Source organism: Ovis canadensis, chromosome 20, assembly GCF_042477335.2.
Source record: "Ovis canadensis isolate MfBH-ARS-UI-01 breed Bighorn chromosome 20, ARS-UI_OviCan_v2, whole genome shotgun sequence".
Classification (NCBI taxonomy): Eukaryota; Metazoa; Chordata; class Mammalia; order Artiodactyla; family Bovidae; genus Ovis; species Ovis canadensis.
Window position 1 is genome coordinate 24,201,203 of NC_091264.1, and position 26,655 is coordinate 24,227,857.

At 49.8% G+C, this 26,655-nt stretch overlaps 1 protein-coding gene across 8 annotated transcripts in view; it reads left to right on the top strand.

Moving 5' to 3' along the window:
- ANKS1A (ankyrin repeat and sterile alpha motif domain containing 1A) overlaps nt 1-26,655 on the top strand; it is a 171,837-nt gene that overhangs the window by 105,877 nt on the left and 39,305 nt on the right. For all 8 annotated transcript variants that reach the window (XM_069564156.1, XM_069564155.1, XM_069564153.1 and 5 more), the window contains one exon: nt 2,504-3,090. In XM_069564156.1, the coding sequence (XP_069420257.1) occupies nt 2,504-3,090 (587 nt within the window). The remainder of the gene's footprint in view (nt 1-2,503; nt 3,091-26,655) is intronic.

Sequence of the window (26,655 nt, forward strand, 5' to 3'; positions counted from 1 at the left end):
CCAAGGTCCACCCAGGCAGTGTGAGCCTGGCTGGCTCCCAGTTCTGGACTGGTGTTTTTCTTTTGTTGTTGGACTCCCATCTCCTCAAAAAAGTTGTTAAGTAAGGAGCTGGAAGCTGGTGCCAAGGAAGAGAAGCCTGTTACCAGTGCCCTCTTTCACATTCAGATGCGGTCAGGGGGACACTGCCCCTGGGCCAGAACCTAGAGGAAACTGGCCATTAGGATATGGTCCTGGAGATGGCCAGTTTTCCACTCTGGTTGACTCCCACTTCCCTAGGAATTCCCATTGGCCCGAATCACCATTAGATGCTTATGTGGCCCCACAGTCAGCCTCATGGACAGCTTCATGCACACTGGCAGTTGACTCACGTGGTGTTCATACCCCAAAAGTCAGGGCTTCCTGAGGCCTGAATGAAGCCATGCAGAACTCCATGTACGCAGGACTTCTTCCCTGGAGATACGATCCAGGCTGTTCAGGGCTTATTCAGTGCTCTGGACTTGACGTTTGGGGTTTGGGGTGTGAAATTCTCAAAGCAGTCAAGAGTAGAGGAAGGACAGGCCAGAGTTCATGCTTCTGGGCTCCTGTGGGTGAGTCATCAGATCTGCGGACTGGAGTTCCTTGGCCGCCCCTCCACGGCCTCTGCAGACCTGCCAAAAGCCGAGCCAGCTGTAGAGACCAAACTGTCCTTCGGGTGGGGTGGGGTGCATGGAGCCATATCCCTGCTCAGACCTCAGGGTGACAGGCTCAACGTTTGGAGAGCTGGTTATCGGGGTCCTTCCTGAAATGTGGGCCTAGCACTGTGGGACCCTGGCGTCGGGCTTGGGCAGTGCAGGGTTGTGTGTGGGCAGTGCGGCCCTCCTCACCTGACAGCCTTGGGACTGCAGGCGTGCTGATGAAGGAGGGTGTGCTGTGCAGGCAGGCCTGAGAGAGGCCTCCAGTGGGGCTCTGCCAACCCCGAGGGAAAGTGTGCCGTCGCAGTGTGGTGAAGACGTGCCTTCTCATCACTATCAGCACATAAAAGGGATTTTTAAGGACCATGCAGGCAACTTGCTTATTTTAGATCTTGAAGCCCAGCAAGATGAGATCGCTGCCAAGGCCACACAACGAGAGAGCAGATAGCAGGACCAGAGCCAGGTGTGCCGACGCTTGGGTCCCCCCCACCTCTCCAGACCAACCACCGGAGGCTAAGGGCCTTAGATTTCTCATCTGTAAAAATAGTTGAGCTTGACCCTTTGGGTTCCAAGAACCTCTGATCTCATGAACAGTTTGGAGAGCTTTGTACAGACTAGAGAATCATTTGGTGTCGGTACCGTACATTTCCACTTAACGAGAAAGTCAGGTTGGACATTAGCCGTGGAGTGTGAACTAGTGCTCAGCACAGGGTTGTCATCTGCCCTGCCGATGTGGGTTAAAATCGTTAGTAGGTCTGAGTTCGTGCAGGGAGAACCTGTTCGGTGCCCTGGCACGATACTGTTGTTGGACTCTGATTTGGTCAATTATTTATGCTACCTCAGGGCAGAGGTATTTGGTCCCTCAGGGAAGCATACAGTAGTGGCTGGCCTCGCGAGCTGGTAGTGTCGGGTTTCCGGGATGTTAGGGCCGTCTCAGGAGCAGGGCACACGTCTCGGCACTGACAAATCAGACCCTTTTGATTTCAGTGGACCAGCTAAGGTTAAACTTAAACAAATAGGAGCAGCTGGGAGGCTTTGCAAAGAGTGAGATGTGCACATTCTCAAAAAAAAAAAAAAATCTGTGTTCCCTGAGGAAGGAAGGATGAGGCGTGGAACTCTGGATCGCCGCCCCCCACCCCCCCACCCGAATCTGAGGAAGGAAGCAGTTATTTCTCTGCTAGTTTGTTGTGCACTTTCGGTTAAGGAATTCCAGAAGTCGCAGGTTGTGGATCATGACTTCCATCACACTCCCCCCCCCGCCCCCGCCCCCCCCCCCCCCCCGCCCCCAAACTGTTGCTGCTTGCCAGAGGAAGGGAGGGCGGGTGGCTCTAAATAACACTTTGGCCTTTATGGAAATGTATCAGATGTTCCAGGAGTGAGTCTCGCTTGCTCGTGCTTGCTTGCTGGCGCACTCTCTCTCCCTCCCTCTCACTTTTATTCCGAGTTCACTCCTTCTCTCCTCACTTGTGTCCTTTCTGTAGGATATAGTTAGCACCTCCTGTCGCCTTATATAGCAAGGTCTGGTCGTTAATGTTAACAGAAATCTAACAACAAGGAAGGCTGCCAGATAGCATTAATCAGGCCAGTGTTTGGAATTTCATAAATGCTCTGACTTTGGGTACAAATTGGACATTAAGAACAATACGAAACTGTGTTTGCTGACTTCCTCTCTCCTCTTCTCTCCCTCTGCCTGCTCCCCAGCCATCCAGCTTCTCTCCCTTTTCCCCTGCTTCTGAATTCCTCTGCTCAGCCGTGTGCTCGCTGCATTGGAACTTTGTTGGTTTTTGCCGCGTTTAATTTTGTTATTTCTCTGTGTCTCCGTCCACTCCAAGACCACAGGCGGAGCAGTGGTGGCCGAAGCCAGGACTCTGCGGAGGGGCAGGACGGGCAGGTCCCGGAGCAGTTCTCAGGTCTCCTCCACGGCTCCTCCCCAGTGTGTGAGGCGGGGCAGGACCCTCTCCAGCTGCTCCCTGCCCCTGGCCAGAACCATCGAGAAGGGTCCCCCGCGCAGGGTGCCTGCCCCGAGGAGATGCAGCTGGAGCAGACAGGCAGGCGTGCGTCCGGAGCCTCCCTGCCCCGCGTGCTGGACCAGAGTAGGAGAGTGGGCCACCCAGCAAGCCTGCCCCCCGCCCACAGCCAGACGCACCCCAAAACTGTGATGCGCACAGCCTTTCCACGCCCTGGGGGCGCTGAGGAGGAAGGTGACCTGAGCGGGGCCAGGAGCCGAGCCCCTCCCACCAGCAGACCCAAGGCTGAGCTCAAACTCAGCCGCAGCTTGTCCAAGTCTGACTCTGATCTCCTGACCTGCTCCCCCACGGAGGACGCCACGATGGGGAGCCGGAGTGAGTCCCTGTCCAACTGCAGCATTGGGAAGAAGAGGCTGGAGAAGTCGCCCTCCTTCGCCTCCGAGTGGGACGAGGTAAGGCTGTGTGTTGTCTTGGGGAAGAGTGCCAGGCTGGCCAAGCCTCCGTGCTCACCCGGGTGCCGATGCCCAGGACCAGCATATGGGCTGCGGCTGCCGGCTTCCTTCACACTTCCACCAGAGTGTTTCCGACAGCTGGGAGGGGGCAGGTGCCCTGGAGCCAGGACAAGGGTCTTCGTGCCTGCGTGGCAGAGGACCAGTCCACTTACGGTTAATCTGCAGGGCGGAGGCCCAGCAGAGCAGGACTGAGGAAGAAGCAGTTCCTAGAAGTGACATGGTGTTTGGAAATATTTGGATCCCATCGGCCTAACTGAGGGAGCCAGGCTCGCCCTGAAGATGCTGCAGAAGAAGTAGAGGACTTCCTGTGAGCCTTCAGGAGGAAGAGGGGAGATGCAGGGCTAGGGGGATGGGGCGTTGGGAGAAGCTGCTGAAAGGGGACCAGAGGGGGATTTTCTGTTTCCCACCGCGTGTGATTCTCCTGTTTTTCCCAGGAAGACCACATGCTCTCCCGGCAGAACCTTCTGCCCATCCCACATTCCTGGGTTGGTGGGGCAGAGGGCTAGGTGGTTCAGGAAACAGAGTGATTAGTGAGGAGAACACATTTGGAATCTGAGGCCCAGGTTCCTTTCAGAGCCATTGTTACAGAATAGAAATATGTGCCCAAGTATTTTGCAATGACCTGTGACATGTCTTCCTGGGCAGAAGAATGTGTTTCTCAAAGCTTGGTAAACATGCAGGGAATGTTCAAGTACTACCCTCTCAGGCTTCTAGCTGAGAGGAAGCTGACTTTGAAGCGGACTGGATCTGTCTCCCTGGAACATTTTCACAAGATGAATTTAGCTCTCGAAGAGGAGGGGACCACTGCAGCTGGCATGTCCATTTGAACATTCTGTAGACTAAATGCCCTACCCAGCCCATCCGGGTTGCAGCTGTAAAAGTTATGTAAACCAAAGCTAATCCCATTCCCAGTATGGGAACAGGGCGGGGCCAATTCCTCCAGCACTCATCTCCAGATAAGATGAGGTTTAGGACTCTGTTTAGTCAGGGACAGGAAGATCCTGTGCCAGAGAATATCTTCACTGTTTAGCAAACCAGGATTTGGTGGTGAGCCTGTGCCTGATGCCAGGCCACTTAAGAAAAGGGAGCTGGTATCCGAGAGCACCTGTGCCCGAGATGGCACACGGGAGAGCAGAGGTTTGTAGGGACATGTGCTCTACCTTTGTTTTCAAAACAGAGTTTTTCTAACTTACAGTCCAGTATAGGATAAGGCAGCTTAAGAGTAAGAGGCAGTATTCTCTGAAGCGGCAGGAGAAATAACAGAGAAAAACATCAGTGGCAGTGGGGTGGGCAGAGATGAGGCGTATGAGAGGGCGGACAGAGGGCTTCAGGAAAGATCACAGAGAAGTGGGGCTGGACATGGAATTCAAGAGCCAGGTGTTCTGGTTAGAACCAGATTGGAGCCATGGGATGGAGAAAGGACATGGAGGCAGAGAGAGCAGGTGAGCGAGCGCGAGCGTCTGGGGGAGCTTCGGTCACGTGGCTCCTGTAGCGTGCAGAGTCTGTGTAGGGAGAGGAAGAAGGAAGGGCAGAAGGTGAGGCTGGGACCAGGGAGTGAGAGGGCTCTGCCGTGAGGCTGAGAGGTGAGGGAGTGATGGGCTGCCACGGCAGTGTCTCAGAGTTCTTCACACGGGCTGCTGGACCAGCCCGGTGAATCACCCCCTCTTTATGTCTCACCCTGAGTACATCCTCCATCCCAAGCGGTCAGCAGTGCTGGACGATTCTTCACAGACTGTCCAGGCCCTGTTGGTGTGCCGCACTGCCAGGCAGTGTTACGGGCTCCACCATTTCCTCCTGGAAGAGAAACATACAATCACCGAGGCACAGCCAGGCTTACTTGAAGTTGCCTGTTGGGTCTCCTTACATCCTAATGAAAGGAGGTGCATACGCTGATACTGTCTTGGTGGGTAGAGATTGCTAGTGGATACAGGGAACCCAGGGACTCCTGGGCCAGGCTGTGGTGAGGCTAACCACCAGAAGGACTGTTACATTTTAAGTCTGAAAAAACTAAAGGCAATTGAGGTCTTGTTGGAAAGCATTCAGAAGATGAAGCTGTGCTTGCATAGTAAACATTAACAGAGTGCTTTATGTTTAACCCTTCAGTATTGTTTTGAGCCATATTATACTTGGTTTGGGGGGATAGCTCTATCTAAAGAGAAACTTGAAGAGAGTTTCCCACCCTGTTTGGCCCTAAATGCAGGGCTTGGCAGACTTCCCTAGAGCAGGGCATTAAGTAATGGTTGCTCGCCACCCACCCTGACCCCTGCCTGAAGGCTGCTTTCCTGTATCCTGTGCTTGACAGTTTTATTTTCTTTGTTGTCATTAGCTCTAAGGGGTCGGGAAGGCTGCCCTGAAGGAGCTTGGGCCCAGCTCAGCTCTTCACCAAGGGGACCAGGAGGAAGAGGGAGGTTCTGGGGCAGGGTGCTGCGACCCCAGCACAGACAGGGTTGCCTGTGGGTCGGCCGGGCTGATCCTGGAAGGCAGCACAAGGCAGCTCAGGGGCCCCGCTCCGGAGTCAGTAGACCTGGCTCCATGAACTTCACCTCCATGTGGGAGGCTCCAGGAAGCCTCGGAGTGGTTACCCTCCTTTGTGAAACAGAGGCGGTCAAATCTGTGTTTCAGAGGTGTTTTTACCAATTAGATACGTTTCAGAACTCAGCACAGTTCGCAGTAGGCATAAAGTGTTGCGTGAATGGTAGATATTAATACTATTATTGTGCCTGCAGCTTTGGAGGGAGAGAACTGGGGCCTGGAGCATCTTCAGAACTTGAGAAAGGCAGAGCTTTGGAGGAAGGGTCAGTGGAGACTAGGAAGTTCAAGTGCTTCAGCCTCCTGCCTGACTCTGCCCTACCCAAGACAGAAGAGCCCGCCCCGCCTGGGAGAGCAGGGCAGGTGCCCCACACTGTCCTTTGAGAAATTAGCGAGCTTTTCTGCCTGATTCCCTGGGAGTAGAGGGTAGAGAGCAATCCGCAGCCTCTCCCCTTTATTGTTCTGGTGTCGCTTCTGCGTCCGGGCCTGTGTGGCCGCGTGATCGGCTGGGTGTGGGAGTAGTGTCCACTGGGCACGTGCACAGTGGACGGCCCAGGTTTTCACATGCAGCCTGTTCCTCTCAGGTGTTACTGTGGGCCCTATCGATCGCCCTGGACCGAGGATTCTGGAAGTTAGCCTGGTTAAGGGCAACCTCTGAGACAGTGGACACTAGTGATGCTTGTATTCTCCCTATTTTCTGTTGTGTTTACTAATGAGAGTTTGCTTTGAAGAGTGCTCAGGCTAAGAGGCGCTCTAAATCCCAGCTTCAGTAGACACTTGCTGTGTTCTCCAGTCAAATCAGCACCTTCTTTGTCTTAATGATCCCTTGCGGCATCATAGAAGGTAAACTGAGAGGCTGAAGATAAATAAACTGTAAAATATATAGATAGGGAGTGGGAAAATCACCTTCCGCTCTCTACATAGTCAGTCTCTGTTAATGTTTGATATATATCTAAATTTGAGATCTTAGTACATTTGCTGGTTTATAATTTGCTTTTCCTACCTAATTGCTTCGTATCGGGGATGGCTTGCTGGGACCGTGTCAGTAAGATCGGATTCAGGTCCTCATTCTGAAAAGCACAGTATCCTGTCTCTGCTTATATCATCAGGTTAGTTAGTTCGTTCTTCTAGCTGTTCTCTGGTTGTTAGACGTGGTGCGTGGCATCTTCCGTCTGCCCTTCAGTGTGTTCCCCACCCTCCCTACCTGCCTGTGTGCCGCCGGAGGCCCACCCTTGTGAACTGCATCACTCGGCCAAGGAAATCTTGGATTGGCTGGGTTGCTCGACTGAAGCCCCCCAGCCCTGTGACATTCCTCCCCCAGACCCTCTAGGTCTGGGGCTCCACCCTTGTTCCTCTCTCTGTCCCCAACACAAACCTGTACCAGTAATCCCTTTATTTAGCTCCTTCAGTTCCCCAGTTGGAATGTGCCTTCTTGTTCTTGCAGGGACCATGAGTGATATGAGCGTTTCTAGCACGGTGTCTGTCAAGTCTAAACAACCATAGACGGCTGTGTGCGGGAGCAGTCAGCAGGGCTCTTGCATGTAAATTGTAAATTAATCTTCATTTGCAGATGAACCAGAAGGCGTGGATGTTCAGGGTGCTGGGAAGCAGGAGAGATTCATCATTTAACTGGAAGCATTTCCCGCTTCCAGCTCTAGGGAAGAAACCTGTTCTCCTTCCACACGGTTGGCAGTGTCGACGGCATCTCGGTTCCCTAGATGTGTTTTAATCCTGTGTCGCTGCACTGCACACTGTGCCCATAGGCACGCGCGCGCACACACACACAGACATACACACACACACAGATACACACACACACACACACACACACGGCAGTAGCAATTGGTGTCTGGTCAGATAGTAGTTTGGTCAGATAAAAAGTCCTAAGGGATCAGATAGGTCTCACTCATACCTGCCTTTGAATGGGATTGAAGCTCTGGAAAGGAAAAGCCACAGAAGGCCGCTTGTCTACTTAGCATAAACATTTGAGTCATTTAGAACTTAGCTAAAGGCTTTAGTGATGAATCTGTGTTTCATAATCAGCTTTCATCAACATTAAACTAGTGAGAGATGGGTGAAGAACAGGGACATGCTTTGCATACATTTTGTGCAAACAGAGTAATCTCTGGCCACGGGTTTGGGGAGTGTCCTGGTTTTGACCGAAATGGTAGCTGCAGGGACCTTGAGTCCCTCCACATGGAGTGAAGGGGCAGCAGCCAGGAGGGCACCCTCCCAGGCCAGGTCCTAGATGCTTCTCCAGCAGGCTCTCCAGTTGGAGGCATGATGTCATCGAGAGAAATGCTGATTGGTTCAACTCCACCGAGGCTGTGCTTGCTTTTAACCCTTGAGGGTCAGGTGTGCAAGAAAATACCTTAGATCTTAAACCCAGAGATTTGGGCTTGAGTTTCCACTGACCATGGCTGAACTTCCCACACCACTGTTCTGCAGTGTGTATTGTTCTTTATTATGTAAACAAGCCCTTTCTGCTGAGCACAGCCCTCCCACTCGAAGCAAGAGTGTGACCCTCCTACCTCTGGGGACAGATTGGAGCCTGGAGTGACTATTTACGTTGCTTCTAGGTTTATTCAGGAGACACAACTTTTATCCTAGAACCTCAACATTCACCTTTGGTTTTAAGTGGTCTGGTAGGATGGAGGGTGTTTTTGTTTTCCTATTTTAAAAATAAGCTCATTTATTGAATAGTAGTATTAGTGTTAGTCGCTCAGTTGTGTCTGACTCTTTGTGACCCCATGGACTGTGGCCCACCAGGCTCCTCTGTCCATGGGGATTCTCCAGGCAAGAATACTGGTGTGGATTGCCATTCCCTTCTCCAGAGGATCTTTCCAACCCAGGGATCGAACCTAGGTCTCCTGCATTGCGGGCAGATTCTTTACCATCTGAGCTACAGGGTATAGAGTCCTGTGTAAACAGTTTTGGCCTTTTTGTCTGACAAATCCACGTGACTTTCTTAGTCTAGATTAAATATATATGTAAATATGGGCATCTCTGTGGCCTGGTGCATTGTGAATAAGCCAGAGCTGGTCCTGGCTCTGCAGTAGGCCAGTGATGAGAAGATCAGTGTGACCACCCCTGCCTGCATCTCCGGGTTTCCTCGTTGCTGTTTTTCCTATCTTTTTACTTATTCTGCCCTTTATTTTCTTTTACTTACTTACTTACTTCTGGCTTCCCTGGGTCTTAGTTGCTGTGAGTGGGTGTTCTTAAGTTACGGTGAGCAGGGGCTGCTCTCTACTTGCAGTGACTCTGGTGGCTTCTCTCTCATGGCTGAGCACGGACTCTGGGGTGAGGGCTCGGTAGTTGTGGCTCAAGGGCTTAGTGACACCGCAACACGTGGGATCTTAGTTTCCCAGCGAGGGAGCAAACCCGTGTCCCCTGCATTGGCAGGTAGATTCCTAGCCACTGGACCACCAGGGAAATTCCGCTTCTTGATTTTTCTCTCTCTTTTTTTTTTCACCCCTTTGCTCTTTCTCTCATTTTCATCTGTGCTCTTTCCTGTCTTTTTACTTTCTTCCTCTTTTTTCTTTTCCTCTTCGTTCTTATTTTTACTGGTAGAATCAAGGAGAGGCTTTGCTAACAGCCTTTCATTCTCAGCCTTCTCCGCCCGGGGTTTTCTATTTTTTGTTAAATATTTTTATATTCTGCAGAGCATCTTACTACTCGTGGAATAGGCTTTTTATTTATATAGACTCTGGGAAAACAGTGTGGACTGCACGTGGACTTCCTTTGAAATCTGTGACCTTCAGCAATGACACAGAGCTCTTTTCTGGATGCCACTGTTGTGCTCTCGCCCTCAGAGATGTGATCCTGTCTCTGCTCTGTGTTTTCATGGAACACTGCCCGACCCGCCTGGGGCTCCTTTACTTTCCTTTGTCCTGCTTTCTTCCCCAGCGATGTCCCATTTTGGTGCCCCCAGGGGAGTAGCCAGTGGGAAACAGGAGCGCTTGTGGCCTGGGCAGGGCCACGATGCTGAGGACTCTACCCCAGGCATTCTGCTCTGTCCTGCTCAGGAGCTCGGATGAGCCAGTCTTTGCGCCACAGGGCCCACCTGTCCATAACTCAGAGCGGCCTGTTTATCTCTCTGGACAGGTGGAAACTGCCTGAGCTCACTAGGAGCCTGCAAATGACAATTTGTCTGACAGTCTGTCCTTGCCTGCCCTGATTTAAACAACCAGGAAGCCATTGTAAACTCAGTGGAAGTGGTGTGGTTTGTATAAATGTTCCAGTTCCTTTCTGCTTCGGAGCTATTTTCAACAGACCCTCCAAAGAAAACCAGGGCGGTGCCTTGTGTCTGCTGTGCGTTTGGGCATGCCATCCTGGGGTCTGCTGCTGGGCGAATAGCTCTGTGCTGGCTCGTAGATCCGGAGAGAACAGCCATTCTGACAGGTGTGAGGTGACAGCGCATTATGGCTTTGATTTGCATTTCCAAGTTGCTTAATGATGTAGAGCATCTTTTCATGTACCTGTTGGCCACTTGTTTGTCTTCTTTATTCATTTTTGGCCTTGCTGGGTCTTTGTTGTTGCACACGGGCTTTTTCTAGTTGCGGTGGGCAGGGCCTACTCTCTCGTTGCAGTGTGTGGTTTTCTCATTGCAATAGCTTCTCTTGTTGTGCAGCCCAGACTCTAGGCATGCAGGCTTCAGTAGTTGTGGCACTTAGGTTCAGTACTTGTGGCGCTCGGGCTTAGCTGCCCCATGGCATGTGGAATCTTGGACCAGGGATTGAACTGGTATTCCCTGCATTGCAAGGTGGATTCTAAACCACTGGACCACCAGGGAAGCCCTGATTGCCTAATTTAGAAAAATGTCTATTTAGGTCCTTTGCCCATTTAAAAATTATTATATACATATATATATTTACTACTGAGTTGAATTCCTTGTATGTTTTGGATATTAACTCCTTATTTGGATACGTGGTTTACAAATGTTTTCTCCCATTCCATTGGTTATCTTTTCATTTTGTTACTGATTTCCTTTGCTTGTGCAGATGCTTTTTAATTTGATGCAGTCCTACTTGCTTATTTTCGCTTCTGTTGCCTTTTGCTTTTGGTGTCAAATCCAAAAAATGGCTGCCAAGACCAAGCATCCTAGTGATTTTTATAGCAACTATTTGATCTTGTCCACTATTGGATTGAGTTTTCCAAATGAGGAAACTAAAGTTTGCAAGCTGAAATGACTTGCCTAAGATGTTGGTGTTGTTAAATGAGGGAGACCAGTTGGAGCTTCTAAATCTTAATGAGATTGTAGTTATTAATAGCATATAGGTGAGTTGAATTTTCATTTTGGTATTAATTAGCAGTTACTTTTCAGTTCTTATTTAACCCCAATTTATTGCAGCCCTATTTTACTTTTCTCCCTAACTCCAGAAAAAGAATTTTTTTTTTTTTTTGGTCTAGGTATATAAAGGAAAGACCCCGGTTAGGGTCTGTGAGTTCCACCGCATCAGTTCTGGATCGCGCACACTGTCCTGCCTAGCAGTTCTGCAGATATTTGACACTGAGATTCTGTCCTCCCACCCTCAGACCTTCTCATTTCCTTGCCAGGAAATCCAGCCCCTTCTCCCTCAGCTCGGGTGGTGGTTCTCACACCGCTTCCGCCCCAGCTCTTCTCTGGCTGCGTTTAGGTCTCAGGTCCTCTCAGAGTCGTAGGACATCACCACAGACTGCCTTATATATTCTGATGGAGTTTTACTTGTCACATACCACCCGGTAACACCTCATCAAGGAGTCTGATGAACCTACCCTCCTGAAAAATCACAGGAACCCGTTGTCAGTGAACCCAAATCCAGGGCTGTGTGTGTGAGAGCCCCTTCTTCCGCCTTAGGAGGCCATACAGAGAGCTGCTCTGTGAGGTGACTGACGGCTCCGGGTTGCCTTGTGAAGCTTCTGCCCGCGCTCCCCACCTGAGGCAGAGTTCAGCCTCTCCCCCGTTGTGCTTTTTGGCAAAATCAGTGTAGGTCTTTCCCCTGGCATGGAGGTGTGACTGTACCTGCTCTCCTCCTGACAGGCGAGGGGCTGCCTGGCCCCTGAGGCCTTCTCAGGCAGTGTGTAGCGTCTGTAGGCCTCTCACTGTGGCCTTATTTAGAGGTAGAGATGATTTTGTAGCAGTTCTTTTTTTTTTTTTAAGCAACAGGATGTATGAGGTTTGGGGAAGCCTGTGTGGTGTGAATTGCCCCATGCCCGGCTCTGTAAAGGCTGTCTCAACCCCTCATGTGCCCTTGACTCCGAGTGCTTCCTCCCCTCCCCACCCTGTGTCAGTCACCAAGGTTTTCTCTCAGAATCTCCTCCTTCCTCTCCATCCCCACCTTCCTGATGTCAGCTCAACAGCCGCCACCTCAGTGTTCTGCTTTGCCCTGGGCTTCTCCTCTAGTCCATGTTACTTGTCACTGCCTTGACATGGTCCTAAATATTTTGTATCATCTCCCCTGACTAAGAACCTCCCCGGTGCCCTATTGCTATAGCACAAAGTTGAAATTTCTCAGCCTGGATTCATGGTTCTGCAGAGAATAACCCAATTCCAGCTTCTGCACATGGCTTTCTGTCTCATCTTGCACTCCATTTTTCTGGTTCCCATCAATTCCTTTACCCACTGTTTTCCTCTACACTTTGTCCCTGTTGGAATGCTGTTCTCTGTTTCTTGTTGAAATTCCAAAAGCTTGTTCATTCATTCACAGTTATTGAGAGCCTGCTGTGTGCTCATTGTTCTAGGCCCTGGGCATAGTAGAGAAGTGAAATAGTAAACAAAATAGATAGACCCAGCTTTTGAGAGATTACAGTCAAAAGGAAGAGATTATATTAAACAAGTACAAACAAAGATAAGTGCTCTTGGAAGTACTGTGAGAGGTGGAAGGTGGGGAACGGGGCTCAGTTTAGATCAGTGAGGACAGGACCCCAGTCAAGGAGAGGAGGGCAAGCCTCTGTTGGTCCCAGAACCTGCCCCCCCACAGCCCGGGAGTGCAGAGGCCTCTCACTGGACACTCTTTCCTCAGGCACTGATCTGCCACACTGGTCATTGCTGATCTTGTCTTTTTGTGCATGGTCTGTTTCCCTAACCAGATTAGAGACGTTTCAAGGATAGTAATCACAGTTCATTTTACAAAAGGGACACTTAGAAATGTGTCAGTGGTCAAGGACCTTGGAAAGATGTCAGAGGTCCTGAGTCTAAGGACTCAACGTTTGGATGGCTGAGGACCTTTCCAGGCTTGAGCAGAGAGAGCTTTCTTTTTGTTCCTGAGGGAGATAGAATAATTAAGTCCTTCTCCAGCTCACCCTTCTATCTTTTTTTTTTCACCCTTCAATCTTGAATTTTATTTTCTTACTCATTCTCTAGTAATAAGTAATAGCTCTTTTATATCACAACAAGGGATTCTAGAGAATATGCAGAATAATTTGCTTCATAGATGGGAGCATAGAAATTTATGGATTTCAGAAGAGGTTTATTGCCAGTGTTTTATGGATTTCTCACTTAATTTGATAGATTAACTCCCCTCCCTCCATTTTTTTTAAGCCAAAAATGCTTTATGAAAACATTCTAATTTGGAGAGGGAGCATTAAATTTTATATTTAAATGCTGATATCGGTTTTAAGCTAACTCCATTTACTGCTTGCCCCTTCCCCCATACATAAAATAGTTAACAGTCATAAAGGATTTGAAAATAAAAATCCCCCCTTGCAAATGTCACAGTAGGCGTTATAACTCTTTCTGCTTTAATGGCAGCCCACTCCAGTATTCTTGCCTGGAGAATCCCACGGACAGAGGAACCTGAAAGGTTATAGTCCATAGGGTTGCAGAGTCGGACATGACTGAATCGACTTAGCACATCATATATTGAAGTAAAGACTAGAAATAGGTTTGGCCAGTTCTTGGCCCCTAATCTTTTCAATTAGATGGAGAGGAGAAAATAACCAAACCAAGTATGGTATGTTTCAGGTCCATTTCAGTGAAAATATCAGCTCCTGCCCAGGTAGCTCCATCCATCCCTGTAGGTGTCCAGAAGAACTTGCAGTGGAGTGAATGCAGAACCAGAGAAATCCTCAGCTGCGTCCATGTGTTGAAAGGCTTCACAGGTACTTACCTGATAAAGTGAAAGCGTTAGCATCGCTGACATCTGTGGTGCAGGTAGAATTGATTTGTCAGAAAAGGGAATTTTCCAAAGCCCATTAAAAAAAATCAATAGTATTGCCGCTGATCCAGAATGAAGGTCCTTGATGAGTTTCCCCTGTTGGGTTAACGCAGAGGTCTGGGCATGCTGCGGCTCAGGTAATGCTGTTTCCCTAGGCTGAATTTCTTCTGAAGGTTCAGTTAGGTTTGGCCTGTTTTCATCCTGGGCAGCCATTTGAGAACTGCCAGTTTCTAAGGCCAGAGCCCAGTGATGGATGCGTTTGTTTCACTGCTGACAGAGATTTCAATGTCAAATCTCCTGGACCCTTGAGGATGGCACCAGAGGCTGATCTCAGTGAAGCACTCGTCTGTTGGTCCTCATGTAGAGATGCAGGCATGCATGTCTCAGAAGGGTTTCAGCTGCCTGGATGGACCCGAGCAGGCTGGATGTTGCAGCCTCTTCAGGCCCCATTCCTGGACAAGAGCTCCATCCTGTGTCACTGAGAGCTTTATGTGACATCATCACTGGTGGTCACACGCAAGCCATTCCACAGAGCAGCATTTGCTGGATCTCAGCCTGGCTTGTAGAAAATGAGGTGCACCTGCCCTGTAACATTTCCAACAATGGGAAGAGTGAATTTCATTTGAGAGTCCCTGAATATCTTCTGTAATCATACCACTCAAGAGCTGCTTTGGGGAGCATTTGTGTACCTCTACCAAGTTTGCCACTGTGCCCTTTCCTTAATTTAGTTTAGACAAATGCTTCCTACTGGTATTAATTGAAATACATCTCCAAGCCTTCGTATGCTTAGCATTATTCAGGCTAGGATCATTGCATTGTTTGCTCAGTTCTATGTAGTGTGGTAATTATGTCTATATTTTCTCAATTTTGAGCTACAAAAGGAAATACAGCATCATAAATCCAAAGCCACCTTGGTTAGAGGCAGTCAGCTCTCCAAGGGTGAGGGTTCCCTGTCCAAAGAAATGAAGCTGGAGCCAAGAATATGATTGACACCTGTGAAATCTGCAGGACTGAATAGGCTGAGCACAGCCTTGCCCCAAAATCCCAGCGTAATGAGATGAAACAAAGATACAGACACTTAAAGGTGGTGTACTAGAACAGATCAAGGAAGCAGCCCAGTTCACACGGTGATTGTACGCCTGTGGGGCTCTTTGTCCTGTGAGTCGGTGGCAGACATTGGCTCAGGAACCGTCTCGCCATGAGTAGCGGGTGCAGAGGCGCTAGCTGGCCTCCCTGGAGCCTGCTCTCAGCCGCACTGTCAGTGGCTGTCCAGGCAGGCTGACACCGTCCACCGTACCAGCAGGTACTTACTCGGTGCCAGCTCTGAGTGCCGGGCACACAGCTAAAGGACCTCACTCCTTGTCTTAGGGAGCTTTTCTGAAGGGAGTCTGGCTTCTGGATTTTGTGTGAGGAGAGTTTCAGGGCAGTGGTCTGACAGAAAGTAGGGACTAGGGGCTGGTCTTAATGATGCACTTTAGTGTTTTTACTTAAGTTTTATGTGTTCAACAAAAACAGCTTTCTAAATATGCTCTGGTTTACACCTCATGTGAGACCAAGAAAACGGTAGTTGTTTGTCTGTAAAAGAACTGTGTGTTTTCCTGGGTTGGCTTGGTGGGGGTAAGTGTGCCCCAGCCCATGGTGCCCAGCCTTGATCCTGCCGTGGCCAGATTCTTTTTCCACCTCTGTCACCTTGACGCCACCTTGTCATATGGGGCTTAGGGCTGGTGTTTGTTTTAACTGAGTTCCTTTCTCCCTCGTCCCTCGCCTCGTGCTGATTGGATGTTGCCAGCCTGCCTTGGGCAGAAATCGGACAGCCTCACTCCTCTCCTCAGTTCTACGGTTGGTTCCTTGGTGGTTTCTAGCAAATTGTGGTCATCTCTGGGTATGAGTTTTTCTATCTGTAAAGGAGCATAAAACAAGAATGTTTCCTACAGGTTCCCTGTGAAATCTGGAAGGTCAGTCCCTCGCCTGGGACACATCAGGAGATGATTTGGAAGCCAGGCCTCTCAGAGGCACAGAGCGGTGTCACCAGCGGCTGCCCTTCACAGGTGGCCGCCCCGCCTCTCTGCTCGGTGTCCTGCTTTGCATTCAGAGCAGGAAAGCTGTTAGCACGAGGCTCATTTAAAATCCCAATTGAGGAGGTTAGCATAGCATCCTTAATTCTAGCGAGTGGCTCCAGCTTTCTCTTGAGCAGTTGGAGTGATTAAATGTCATAATATATCAGGGGAGTGCCAGTTATGAACATGCATTTCATGCTGGGTGCGTTTACATTCTTTGATTGGTATTGGGCACAGCACTGACCTACCTTGGCAGCACCTTTAACTGGGGGTCTTCGTTGACTCAGATTGGACTGAGCAGGGCCAGGACTGCTGCCAGGGTGTCACCTGCTCTTTCACAGTCACCCTGTTGGAACAGCTAGGATCTTATCCATATTTCTCATCACGCTGCCCACACAGCCAGGCAGGATATTTTTGCTCTGAGCCATAATACTACTTTGATTCATCGTAAAATGTCATATTTACTCCGTAAATATGAGTTATCTCCTTTACAGGTTAGTAGACTTCGGCCTGTAGAGAATGCGACCTACCCAGTGTCTCACGAGACCTTTGACAGTACCCAAGCCTCTGTTGCTTAGCAACATCTTTGGCACAGAAGGGGCACTCCCACTGGTTGAACAAAGGAGCAAACCCAGATCTCCTGGGACTTGTTTGAGCAACAGAGTTAATTTTACCCTTTTTGGTAATGGTACCAGCATACCAAATCTGATTTTGGTTGAGTGTCTGATCTAGATTGTTAGAAGATTCCATTTGTTTTCTTGGAAGAGACTACCAGTCTTTCATGTTGCAGATGCCAGCTGAAAAGTTTGACCTTACAGTTTGCTGTTTCCCTTATTGCACTTTAAGGCAGTGAGTCTCAAAGTATGATTATAGAGCAGCAGCAGCAGCTTCACCTGGGAACTTGCTAGAATGCAAATTCTTAGCTCCTCCCCAGACCTGGTGAATTAGCCGCTCTGTGGGAAGCCCGGCAACCAAGGTTGTAACAGGCTCTGCTCTCCCGGCAGTCCAAGCACGCCGAAGTCTGACAGCCTCTGTTTTAGGAGGTAAGTCTCGGGCGTGTTTCCTCCAGTTGTGAACAGACAGTGAACGGAGCACGCAGTTATGAACATACAAGAACTAAATGTAGGGATGCATAACACTAGAAAGCAAGTAAAATTTAATGCCAGTTTTATCGGGCACATTTAATATGTCCGTGATAATTGTTGTGCTAGTGGTAATTAGGTAAATGAAAAGCAGTTTATAGAAATGGCTGTAATGAGTATTACCGAGGCAAATCAAGTTTGTATCTTTTTTTCCCCCCTTATTAGCTTTCTCATATCTGATGGTGGCCACGCTGTTGGCAATTTCCCTCCTTACGCCAATCACATCCTTCAGACACCCGCAGAGATATGCTCATTCATGGCGGGAATTCGGCTCTCATCTCTCCACTGTTGGTCTTCCCCGTGATCATCTGTCTTAGGTAGATTTCCCCCAAAGCAGTATCTAGATGCAAACAGTTTATCTGGGAGGGGATCCTAGGAAGCACTCCTTGGGGAGCAAGAGTGTGAGAAAGTAAGGGAACTACTAAGGGGCTTGTTGCCTGGGCCTGGGCTCAGACCCACCAGGGAACCTGGGGGGGGAAGGAGCCCCTCAGTCTGAGTGCGTGCTGCTCTCTGGACTTCCAGCCCACTTCCAGTCCAGCCAGGGTCCAGGCCCAAGGGTCCTGGCAACTGGAAAGAGCCCGCAGAGAGCTGCAGGTGTTTGTAGTTGGAAACCAGGCTTGTTGGGCGTGATAAATGCTGATGCTACCCTGTCAGCGGCCCAGGGCTAAGGTTTCCCGAGCTACACCCCTCCCCCAGCCTGGAAGTCTGTGGGTACCCCCACCGTGGTGCTGGGACACACCCGATCCTGGGGTCTGGGGCTGCCAGGAATGTGGCAGGCACGTCCTCAGGGCTCTGAGAGCAGCAGCCAAGGGTGGCGGCAGGAGGACAGGAGCATGTGCTGTGAGAACGGACCTGGGTCTCAGAGTCTGAGCCCGTGAGGGGCAGGAGGCGCAAATGATGAAATCTCGGGGTTGTAAATGGCAGTGAGTCTCTCTGCTCTGGTGGAGGAGAAGAGGGAAGGCAGAAGGTTCTGGGTGCTGGTCAGAAGAGTAGAAGGCAGAAGAGAAGCTTCAGTTTGTTGCCAGAAACCCCCCCTGCCCCCTCAGCCTCAGACCGCACCCCATCCTGTCCCACTTCTGTGTTCCGGCCTCTCGCGGCTGCAGAGGACTGTCTGAAGCCGAGCGGGCTGGGAGCGCCAGGCCTCCCTTCCAGTGGGCCTGTCGGCACAGTGAGTGTGCTCGCTAGGCTGCTGAGGACGGAGGAAAGATAGTCCTCAGAACAGTTTTGACTGGTCCATGATAAAAGGAGATTGGGGGCAGTGAGGAGTGTCATGTGGTGCTGATGGCAGATTTTTTGCCAACTGCTTTAATTTTAAATATGTTCATCCTTTGTACTTTACGTGTCCTTTTATAAAACAAGGAAATTTTCATGTTAAGATTTTTTCCTTTACTCATATTTTTTGTTTTGAAATAATTATAGATTCACAGAGAGTTGCAGAAATAGTACAGAGAGGTCCTTTATTTGGGACTTGTCACCCAGTTTCTGCCAGTAGTATAATGCATTACATAACTCTTGCACAATATCAGAGTCAGGAAGTTGATATAATCCACAGACCCTGTTCTCGTTTCACTGGTTTGGGGTGGGGGATTGTGATTCTATGCAGTATTTTTGAGTGTAGGTTCGTATAGGCATCACCATAGTCAAGATGCAGAATTGTTCTGTCATCACAAAGACCTCCTTCATACTTCCATCCTGCTCATTTTTAAAGTCTCTATGTGTCATGATGAAAAGGCAACCTTGTAATATTCCCATTGTCCCAGTTTAGGGGAAAATGGCCCACACATTTGCTGAGTTTAAGGACCACTGCCCCGTGTCTCCTTGAAGCAAGACAACACGGTGCTCTGCACAGATGCCATTTTCTAAAAAGAGGCAAGTGTCCCAGGATGTAGAGAAGCTTATTTTTGCATCGGGTCTTTTTCTTTCAGGACTTAGCCCTCTGGAGGCTAAAGTGTATTCACCAAGGGCTACTCCGTATTCTGCTGCCTGCTCAGCTGCCAGGTCAGTGGGGTGTCTCAACAGAAGCAGAAAGCAAGGGTCAGCCTTGTGTGGCCTCTCTCATGGCTTTGGTGAAGTCAGTGGATGACTCTGAGCCTCAGTTTCCTTACCTGCAAAATGGGCTCATCTGGATCCTCTCTAAGGCCCCCGCTGGCCAAGTCTGTGGCTTCCCACCTCACTTGGTCCAGCCTTCCTGGCCTCCATTGCCATCGACACAGTGGTGAGGGCCCAAGGGCTGAGTTTGTTAATCCTTAAACCAGCTGTACTTACTTATTCTCACTTCTGGAAGCAAAGTATAAAAAGAAAAAAGGGAATTTAGAGGTTTCTTACTTCACAGTTTTGACTGAAGCTATCCTGTTTATTTTTAACAGTGTAAGAGCATGTTTGAGATTCTGATGTGTGTGTGTACAACCGCACACACATGTACGCACACACACACACGACCTGAGCTCAGAGATACTTGAGAAAAACAAATCTTGTTGGTCTCGGTTGCCGTGAGTACTAAGATCCTTCAGGCTGAACTTGCACTGTCTTTCTGAGTTCCTCTGTCACTCACGCATGGGATTCTGTAAGAGGCAGACTCTTAGACAAGGTTCTGTAACTTGTTAACAGTGGAGCTGGGAAGCCCAGCTTGGGACCCCTGACCTCGGACCCGGGACCCTTGGGGGCGTCGGGGAGCCTTCCCTTCTCCTCCCCGAGGACCCCTGGAGCCTGCACACCTGCTCGGAATGCTTCCCCGCTGTCTCCTCCCTCTTTCCTCTTATTCCAGAACTCTAAGAAGGGACAAAGTTGGAAGTTGTCTCCCAGTTCTGCTGCCTCTGAAATAAGCACGCAGCCCCCTTTTAAACTATTGCTTATCAAACAAGGCGAGAATGGGAAACAGACTGGCAGAAAGAGCCAACAGTAGAGATGGTAGAGAAATGTTTTTAAGTAATGGCTGCCCTGGGTCTCACACTAGCAGGACTACACTGGGTCTTTCTTTGGCTCCTCTGACAACCTCTCCCTCGTGGTGGTGTCCTGAGGCTGTAGCTCCCACTCCTTTTCCAAAGGCCCTCCCTCCTAGACGCACACCCCAGCCCCTGGGGAACAGTCTTGCCCTTGATAAATACTTGCGGAACAGTTGGGACTGGTGGGTTGTGTTCGCTCTGGAATCTTGGTGCGAGCCAAGGCAAGAGATGGGCTCTGCAGGGTGGGGGGGCCCCAGGGGTCCCCCAGCGCCTCACAGGGTGGAGAAGGCAGCGTGACTGTCTCTTCTGCCTTTCCTCTCCCGAGTGCAGCCTTTCATGTTCTTCCTGAGAAAGTCCAGTACTCTGTCATCACAACACACCAGACTCCCTTGCCAACAGGCCCAAGAGTACAGGTCCCCAGGGCTTTCCCAGGGCGGGCGGTCCCCACTGAGACTGCTTGAGAAAGGCTGTGTTCTTTCTGGTTGGCTGGTGTGACTGTGTACTTGAACATGGCATTTAATCCACAGTCGTTTCATGCTGCTGCCCATGTAGGGAGTGGGTTTTCTCAGTCCCAGAAGGCACATGGCCTCACCCTGCCAGCCTGATGAGAAGCGGGGGCGTGTTGGTGTGTCTTCAGATGCTGGGCCTTTCCATGGCCCCCCATTTCCTCACCAACCAGAGACAGCCCTGTGCCTGAGCTCTGGTCCCAGAACCTGAAGTGTTCCTTTGGGGATATCAAGTTGTGCTCCTGTCCACGTGGTCAGGAAAGAGCGACAGGAACCCATGTTCCTTAGGAGCACAGACATGGACGGCTAACAGTAAGGAAAAGCAGAATGACCGCATTTACTGCCGGAGGCCAGTGGCCTCTGGGGCAGGGAAGGGTGGCTGGGACCCGGGAAGGGCGGTGTTGTATTGGCTGTATTCTGTTTCCTGAACCAGGTGGGGAGATTGTGAATGGGTCATTTATTATTAGTGTTGAAATTACAGTGTTATAAAATATACTGTCTGGAATTTAAGAAGTATTTCAGTTGTGTTTTTTTTTAAGAGGATCGGTCGCATTTCCTTGTGGGTGAGGTCGGCACGGGGCTGAGATGCGAGAGGATGTCAGCAGGAACCCGCAGGGATGCAGTGAGGATGCAGTGGAGGGACTAGGAGGCAAGATGCCGCATGGCTGCGGGGAAAGCCATCACTTTCGCCCTCCTATTTCCTCTTCAGGAAAAGTCTCAGATGGAAGAAAAATGTATGTCCTGAGCAAATTCCTAAGAACCTGTTCGGGTTAAAAGTCCTTGTGTGTTTTCCACGGGGTATTGACTCAGCCAGGCCAGTGCTCAGTACTTGCTAGGAGCACCCATGGGAAATACAAGAGAAGCGGAAGAGGTGTGGTAGGCTTATGTCAAAGGACCAGGAACCTCCTTGGACCATATTTACATGGACACGTTTGTGTTAGGATGGCCAGGCTACCTGTGCCTTGAGGATCTGAAGACAGAAACCTTGGATGCATTCAGTCCCCAAAGGGTGCTGGCAGAGCACTGAAGCTATTAGATGTCCGCTGTGTGCCGGGCACCCTCCCTCAGGTATCGCATCTAATCCCCGTCTCATACCTTGAAGCAGGTGTTTCTCCATTTACAGACAAGGTTCAGGTAGGTTCATGTGTTTTGCCAAAGTCACAGACCAAGGATAAAGCCTTGTTCTGTTTCGGAATACTTTGCTCTATTAGACCACACGGCGTGGAAGAGCCCAGGCGACTCGAGCCGGACCTGAAGGGAGTAGTAGGGTGAAGATGCAGGGGCGGCCCCACAGTGGGGATCCTGAGCAGGGCGCGGGCTGGTGAGGACGGTGGGCTGAGAGGCAGGCCCATGCCAGCCCAGCCAGGGTTGGGCGCCTCGGGCTCACTGTTGTCTGCATCGCCAAGCGCGGCTTCCCACCGGCACGAGAGCTATCCTCTGTGTGCCTGCCACTCCCACGGAGGATTTCCATGTGTGTTATCTACCCTGATTATATTTAGGAGATATAAGGATGATATTTTCCTGATTTGTTTTGCACAGCCGATTGGGGTTAGGGCAGGGCACAGACTAGTTCCTAGCTCAGGTTGTTTGCTCAGGATGACCTTGGATGCCCTTGAAGTTTAGAACACATCTCTGAGACTGAGAGGACCCTGGTGTCCCATGGTCTGCTGGGGGAGGGGAAGGGGAGCAGGCGGACATAAGGGGACCCATCTCGGTTAAAGTGCCCGGCTGTCCCTGTGCTCCTAGCTGGAGATCCGGGTGGCCTAGGGCTGTTCCCATTCATCACGTGCCTGATGCCATGAGTAGAAGCTGGAGGTTTGACTTGTGTGAGGTGGCCTCTGAGTTGGTAGTACGTAAGAACCCAGGACTTTGCTCTGTAACCAGAAGCAGTCATACAGCCCAGGCTGCTTGGCCCTGGACCCTGGCGGTGGGTAAGGCGCTGCTCAAACAGGAACCTCAGTGCGGAAAAAGGAAGGGCTGAAGTATGCTCCAGCCACCTGGAACTGTTTCCTAGCCCTCTGCAGAGACGCCTCTTGGAGGAAGCAGCCGGAGAAGGGCTCTGTGTGGGAGTCTGGGCTTACTTGATAATGACAGTGGTCTGAGAGTTCCTACCTGCAGAGCTCAGGGTATTGATACAGCAGAGGCTGGAGTCTATCAGACAGTGCTGCCAGCTCCACCCGGGGGGCTGTCTGTGTGGCCAGTCAGGACGAAGGTTGTTGGGTTAATCACAGAACTCTGCTAAAGGAGGAAGTCATCTTAAAAAGAATACAAATGTCGTAATTTAACCCCAACGCATAGATATGTAGGCTAGTCTTTGTGAAGCTGGGGCTTTTTCTTTCTGGGTGGGCCTGCTAATTTGGAATTCTCTGTCCTCTTTATTACATGTATCACATCTACAATAGAGGATTGATTCAGACTTTTAGACAGAGTTTCTCGAGAGACAAGCATTTAGCCACTTGTGAAGCCCTCTGAGTATAGAATTCTTTTAGAAATTTTTACAGTTTATTTCTCCAACAACACAATTCAAGAACACATTTTTAAAAATTAGTCTCTTGGAGACATCTACCTGGTCATCACTGAAACAGCTTTTTGCACTTGTTTCATTTCTATAGCGTTTAATTGCCTATTTCTATCCACACATATAACTATTTTAAACATTTTTGGAAATGATCCCAACTGGTTCTTAGTGAGCAGAACCCTCAGCCAGTGGAAGCAGAAGACTCCGGATGTGCTTGAGAGGCTTCTGCCCCTGTGGGTGTGGGCAGCATTGGTCGATTAACGAGTCGCTAATTTGTTGCTCAGTTGTGTGTGTGTGCTGAGTTGTGTCTGAGTCTTGGCGACCCCACGGACTGCAGCAAACCAGGCTCCTCTGTCCTCCACTATCTCCCAGAGTTTGCTCAAATTCATGTCCATTTTGTCGGTGATGTTATCTAACCTTCTCATCCTCAGTTGCCCCTTTCTCCTCCTGCACTCAATCTTTCCCAGCATCAGGGTCTTATCCAGTGAGTCGGCTCTTCGCGTCAGGTGGCCACAGTATTGGAGCTTCAGCTTCAGTATCAGTCCTTCCAGTTTGTGTTCAACGTTGATTTCCTTTAGAATTGACTGGTTTGATCTCCTTGCAGTCCAAGGGACTCTCAAGAGTCTTGTCCAGCACCACAGTTTGAAAGTTCTTCAGCGCTCAGCCTTCTTTATGATCCAGCTCTCATATCCATACATGACTACTAGAAAAACCATAGTTAAGCAAAATCATTAACAGACTTGCAGGGTAGGTGTCACCTCATCACCGGTGACCACGTGGTTTCCCCACGTCCCCCTGTTTTCCCCTGAGTTCTCTGAGGTGAGGGCTTGGTGCCTCTAGCCCTCCTCCCTCTTCTCCCTCTCCTTGCTCTCCTCTGCTGAGTATTGTCCCTGGTCCTCCGTCTCTTGCCTGCTAGAAAGGCGTCACCTCCCTCACATGAAACATTTTGTCCTGAATGGAGAAGCAGCCTCCAGCTGAGCGTCCAGGATGTGAGCTATTGTTCACGCAGCATGTTCCAAACAGTTTCTGCCAGAAGGAAGAACCCCTTTACGGCTGGTCAGCCGTTTTTGTTTTTTTTTTTTAAACAAAGGAATCTGGGTTTTGATTAACTTGTTTTTAGGTGGAATTCTGTTTCCTTTGGAACCAGATGACTGTGACTCACATGCGCAAACACCATCTAAGCTCTGTAAGCTGAAGCGGGTGAGGAAGGGCTTGCGTGGACTCTCCACCAGCCTCTGTGGTTTCACAAGGACTGCAGATGTTTCTCTGCATGAGGGAGGCTGACATCTGCTCAAGTGGGTTACAGAATGAAAACTAAATGGCTCTTAGGCTCAACCCTATTTTTCCAAGGACTTAATTTAAGAAGGCACTTTAGTACCTCCTGCCGGGGCCCAGGGACATGGCAGGCCCCGAGTCTCCCCAGAACCGGGGTAGACCGACACTGCCTCTGGAGAAGGATCAGGTCTCGCCATCTGTGCTTGCAGCCGAGAGGACCTTGTCTTTCCTCCCAGGGTGATGTCATCCAGGGAAGCCCACGTCTTTTAGGCAGTGCAGAGGTTGCTCAAACTCGTGTCACAGTAAATTAACTCCACCCTGCAGCTCTGTTTGGGAACCAAACACTTCACTCCTCATGTGCTGTCTCAGATCTTGACAGCAGGCTCATGTTGAGGTCTCCATTTTGCCTTTGTGGAAACTGAGGCTTAAGAATGAGAAAGTGAAAGAAAGTGAAAGTGAAAGTCGCTCAGTCGTGTCTGACTCTTTGCAACCCCATGGACTGAACAGTCCACGGAATTCTCCAGGCCAGAATACTGGAGTGGGTAGCCGTTCCCTTCTCCAGGGGATCTTTCCAACACAGAGCTCGAACCCAGGTCTCCCGCCTTACAGTCGGATTCTTTGCCAGCTGAGCCACAGGGTAAGGATGAGAAGTCAAGTAATTTGCCTGTTATGGTGATTGCCTGAATGATGAGTTTTTTTGTTCACATTTTATAGAAAGAGAAATTGAAAAAATGTTAAATGACTTACCCAAGATTCCACAACTGAATAAGTAGATTTTTGGGGGGCTTCACTGGGCAGCATAGGGGATCCTAGTTCCCTGACCAGGGATTGAACCCACGCCGTTTGCAGCGGGGGCACAGAATCTTAACCACTGGACCACCAGGGAAGTCCCTTAAGTGCGTTTTGACCTCAGGTTTCTTGTTCCAGTGTCCTCAGTCCCATGTATTTAAAATTGTTCTCTTGAGTTTTCCTAGAGTAGGAGTTAGGCCCTAAATAAGTTGAATTAAAAAGATAATCAGGCACTGGCCACATATTTCTAGCTCTGTGATCATGTTCTTTAAGCTAAAAGTTATTTAACTTTTCTGATGTTTGGTTTCCTCATCATTAAAATGGGAGGGGACTTCCCTGGTGGGCCAGTGGTGAAGACTGTGCCTTACAAGACAGGGGACCCTGGTTCAATCCCTGTCCTGGTCCAGGAAGATTCCGCATGCCACAGGGCAACTAAGCCTGTGCGCTACAGCTACTGAAGCCCACACGCCTAAAGCTGGTGCGCCGAAACGAGAGGAGCCACCGTGGTGGAAAGCCCGTGCACCGCAACTAGAGAGCAGCCCCCACTTACTGCAACTGGAGAACGCCCGTGAGCAGCGCCAGAGGCCCAGCACAGCCAGAAACATGCACACGTTAAAATGTAGAAGCACTGACTGGGATGGCTCGCCGTCCCTCTGCCCACACCCCCACCCCAGCTGGTAACGCCGAGGGCACGGCAGCCCCCTGCGGGAACCTAGCCCTGGAACCTGTCCACCCTGGAAAGATGGAGTGTTAACAGCGCTGATCTAAGTGCTTTCCAAGAAGGGTACCTTGCTTGCTGTGAGCACTTGTCCTGATTTTCAGGATGGCCTCCTGAAGTAGGAAGGGGGTCACTGAACAAGCCCTTGGCATGGTCCATGCTTCTTGCCCGTGCAGTATTCTGAGGATGGCTTTGATCCCATTTGATGGATTTCGGGCAGTAGAGGATACTAGCCAAGTATCCCAACGTGCTGCTTATCGTGCTAAAGCAGCCCACCAAAGGAGGAATCAGTGTCTTTTGAGTCTGATTAATAAGAACCAATTTCCCAGGGCCTGTTCATCCCTGGGAACGCTGATAATTGAGTTTTCAGTCCGGCAAGTCGGGGGTTAGCCGAGTTCCAGAAGAGAGAACGCCACACTGCAGAGGAGCAGGGCTGACAGCCCTTAACCCTGAAGCTTTGTGACTCGGAATAATGGTGAAGTCAGTCGGAGTTCCCACAGTCCTTTCTCTTTGTTTCCTTTGCCTGTTGGGCATGTTTCTGCTCATTAGCATGTTGAGCGGAGCTCATTACAAATGAAGAAACTCAGAACAGCGTTGGTCTTACCATTTATTATTCTCTAAAAGATTTCATTCTGAAAGAGATCTTTATCCCAGTATTTTATTCTGAAAAACTTCTAACATACAAAAAACTTGAAAGAGACTTTTGAACAGTGAGTGAATGCCTGTATATTCACCACCTACAGCCTAGATTGCAATTAGATTTTGCTGTTCTTGCTTTATCTCATATCTGTTAAGCCTTCAGTCCACTGAAAAATTGATGTTATATTGTGATGCATTTCAAAATAACTTGCAGACATCAGTACATGTCATCACTAAGCATTTTAACATGCGTGT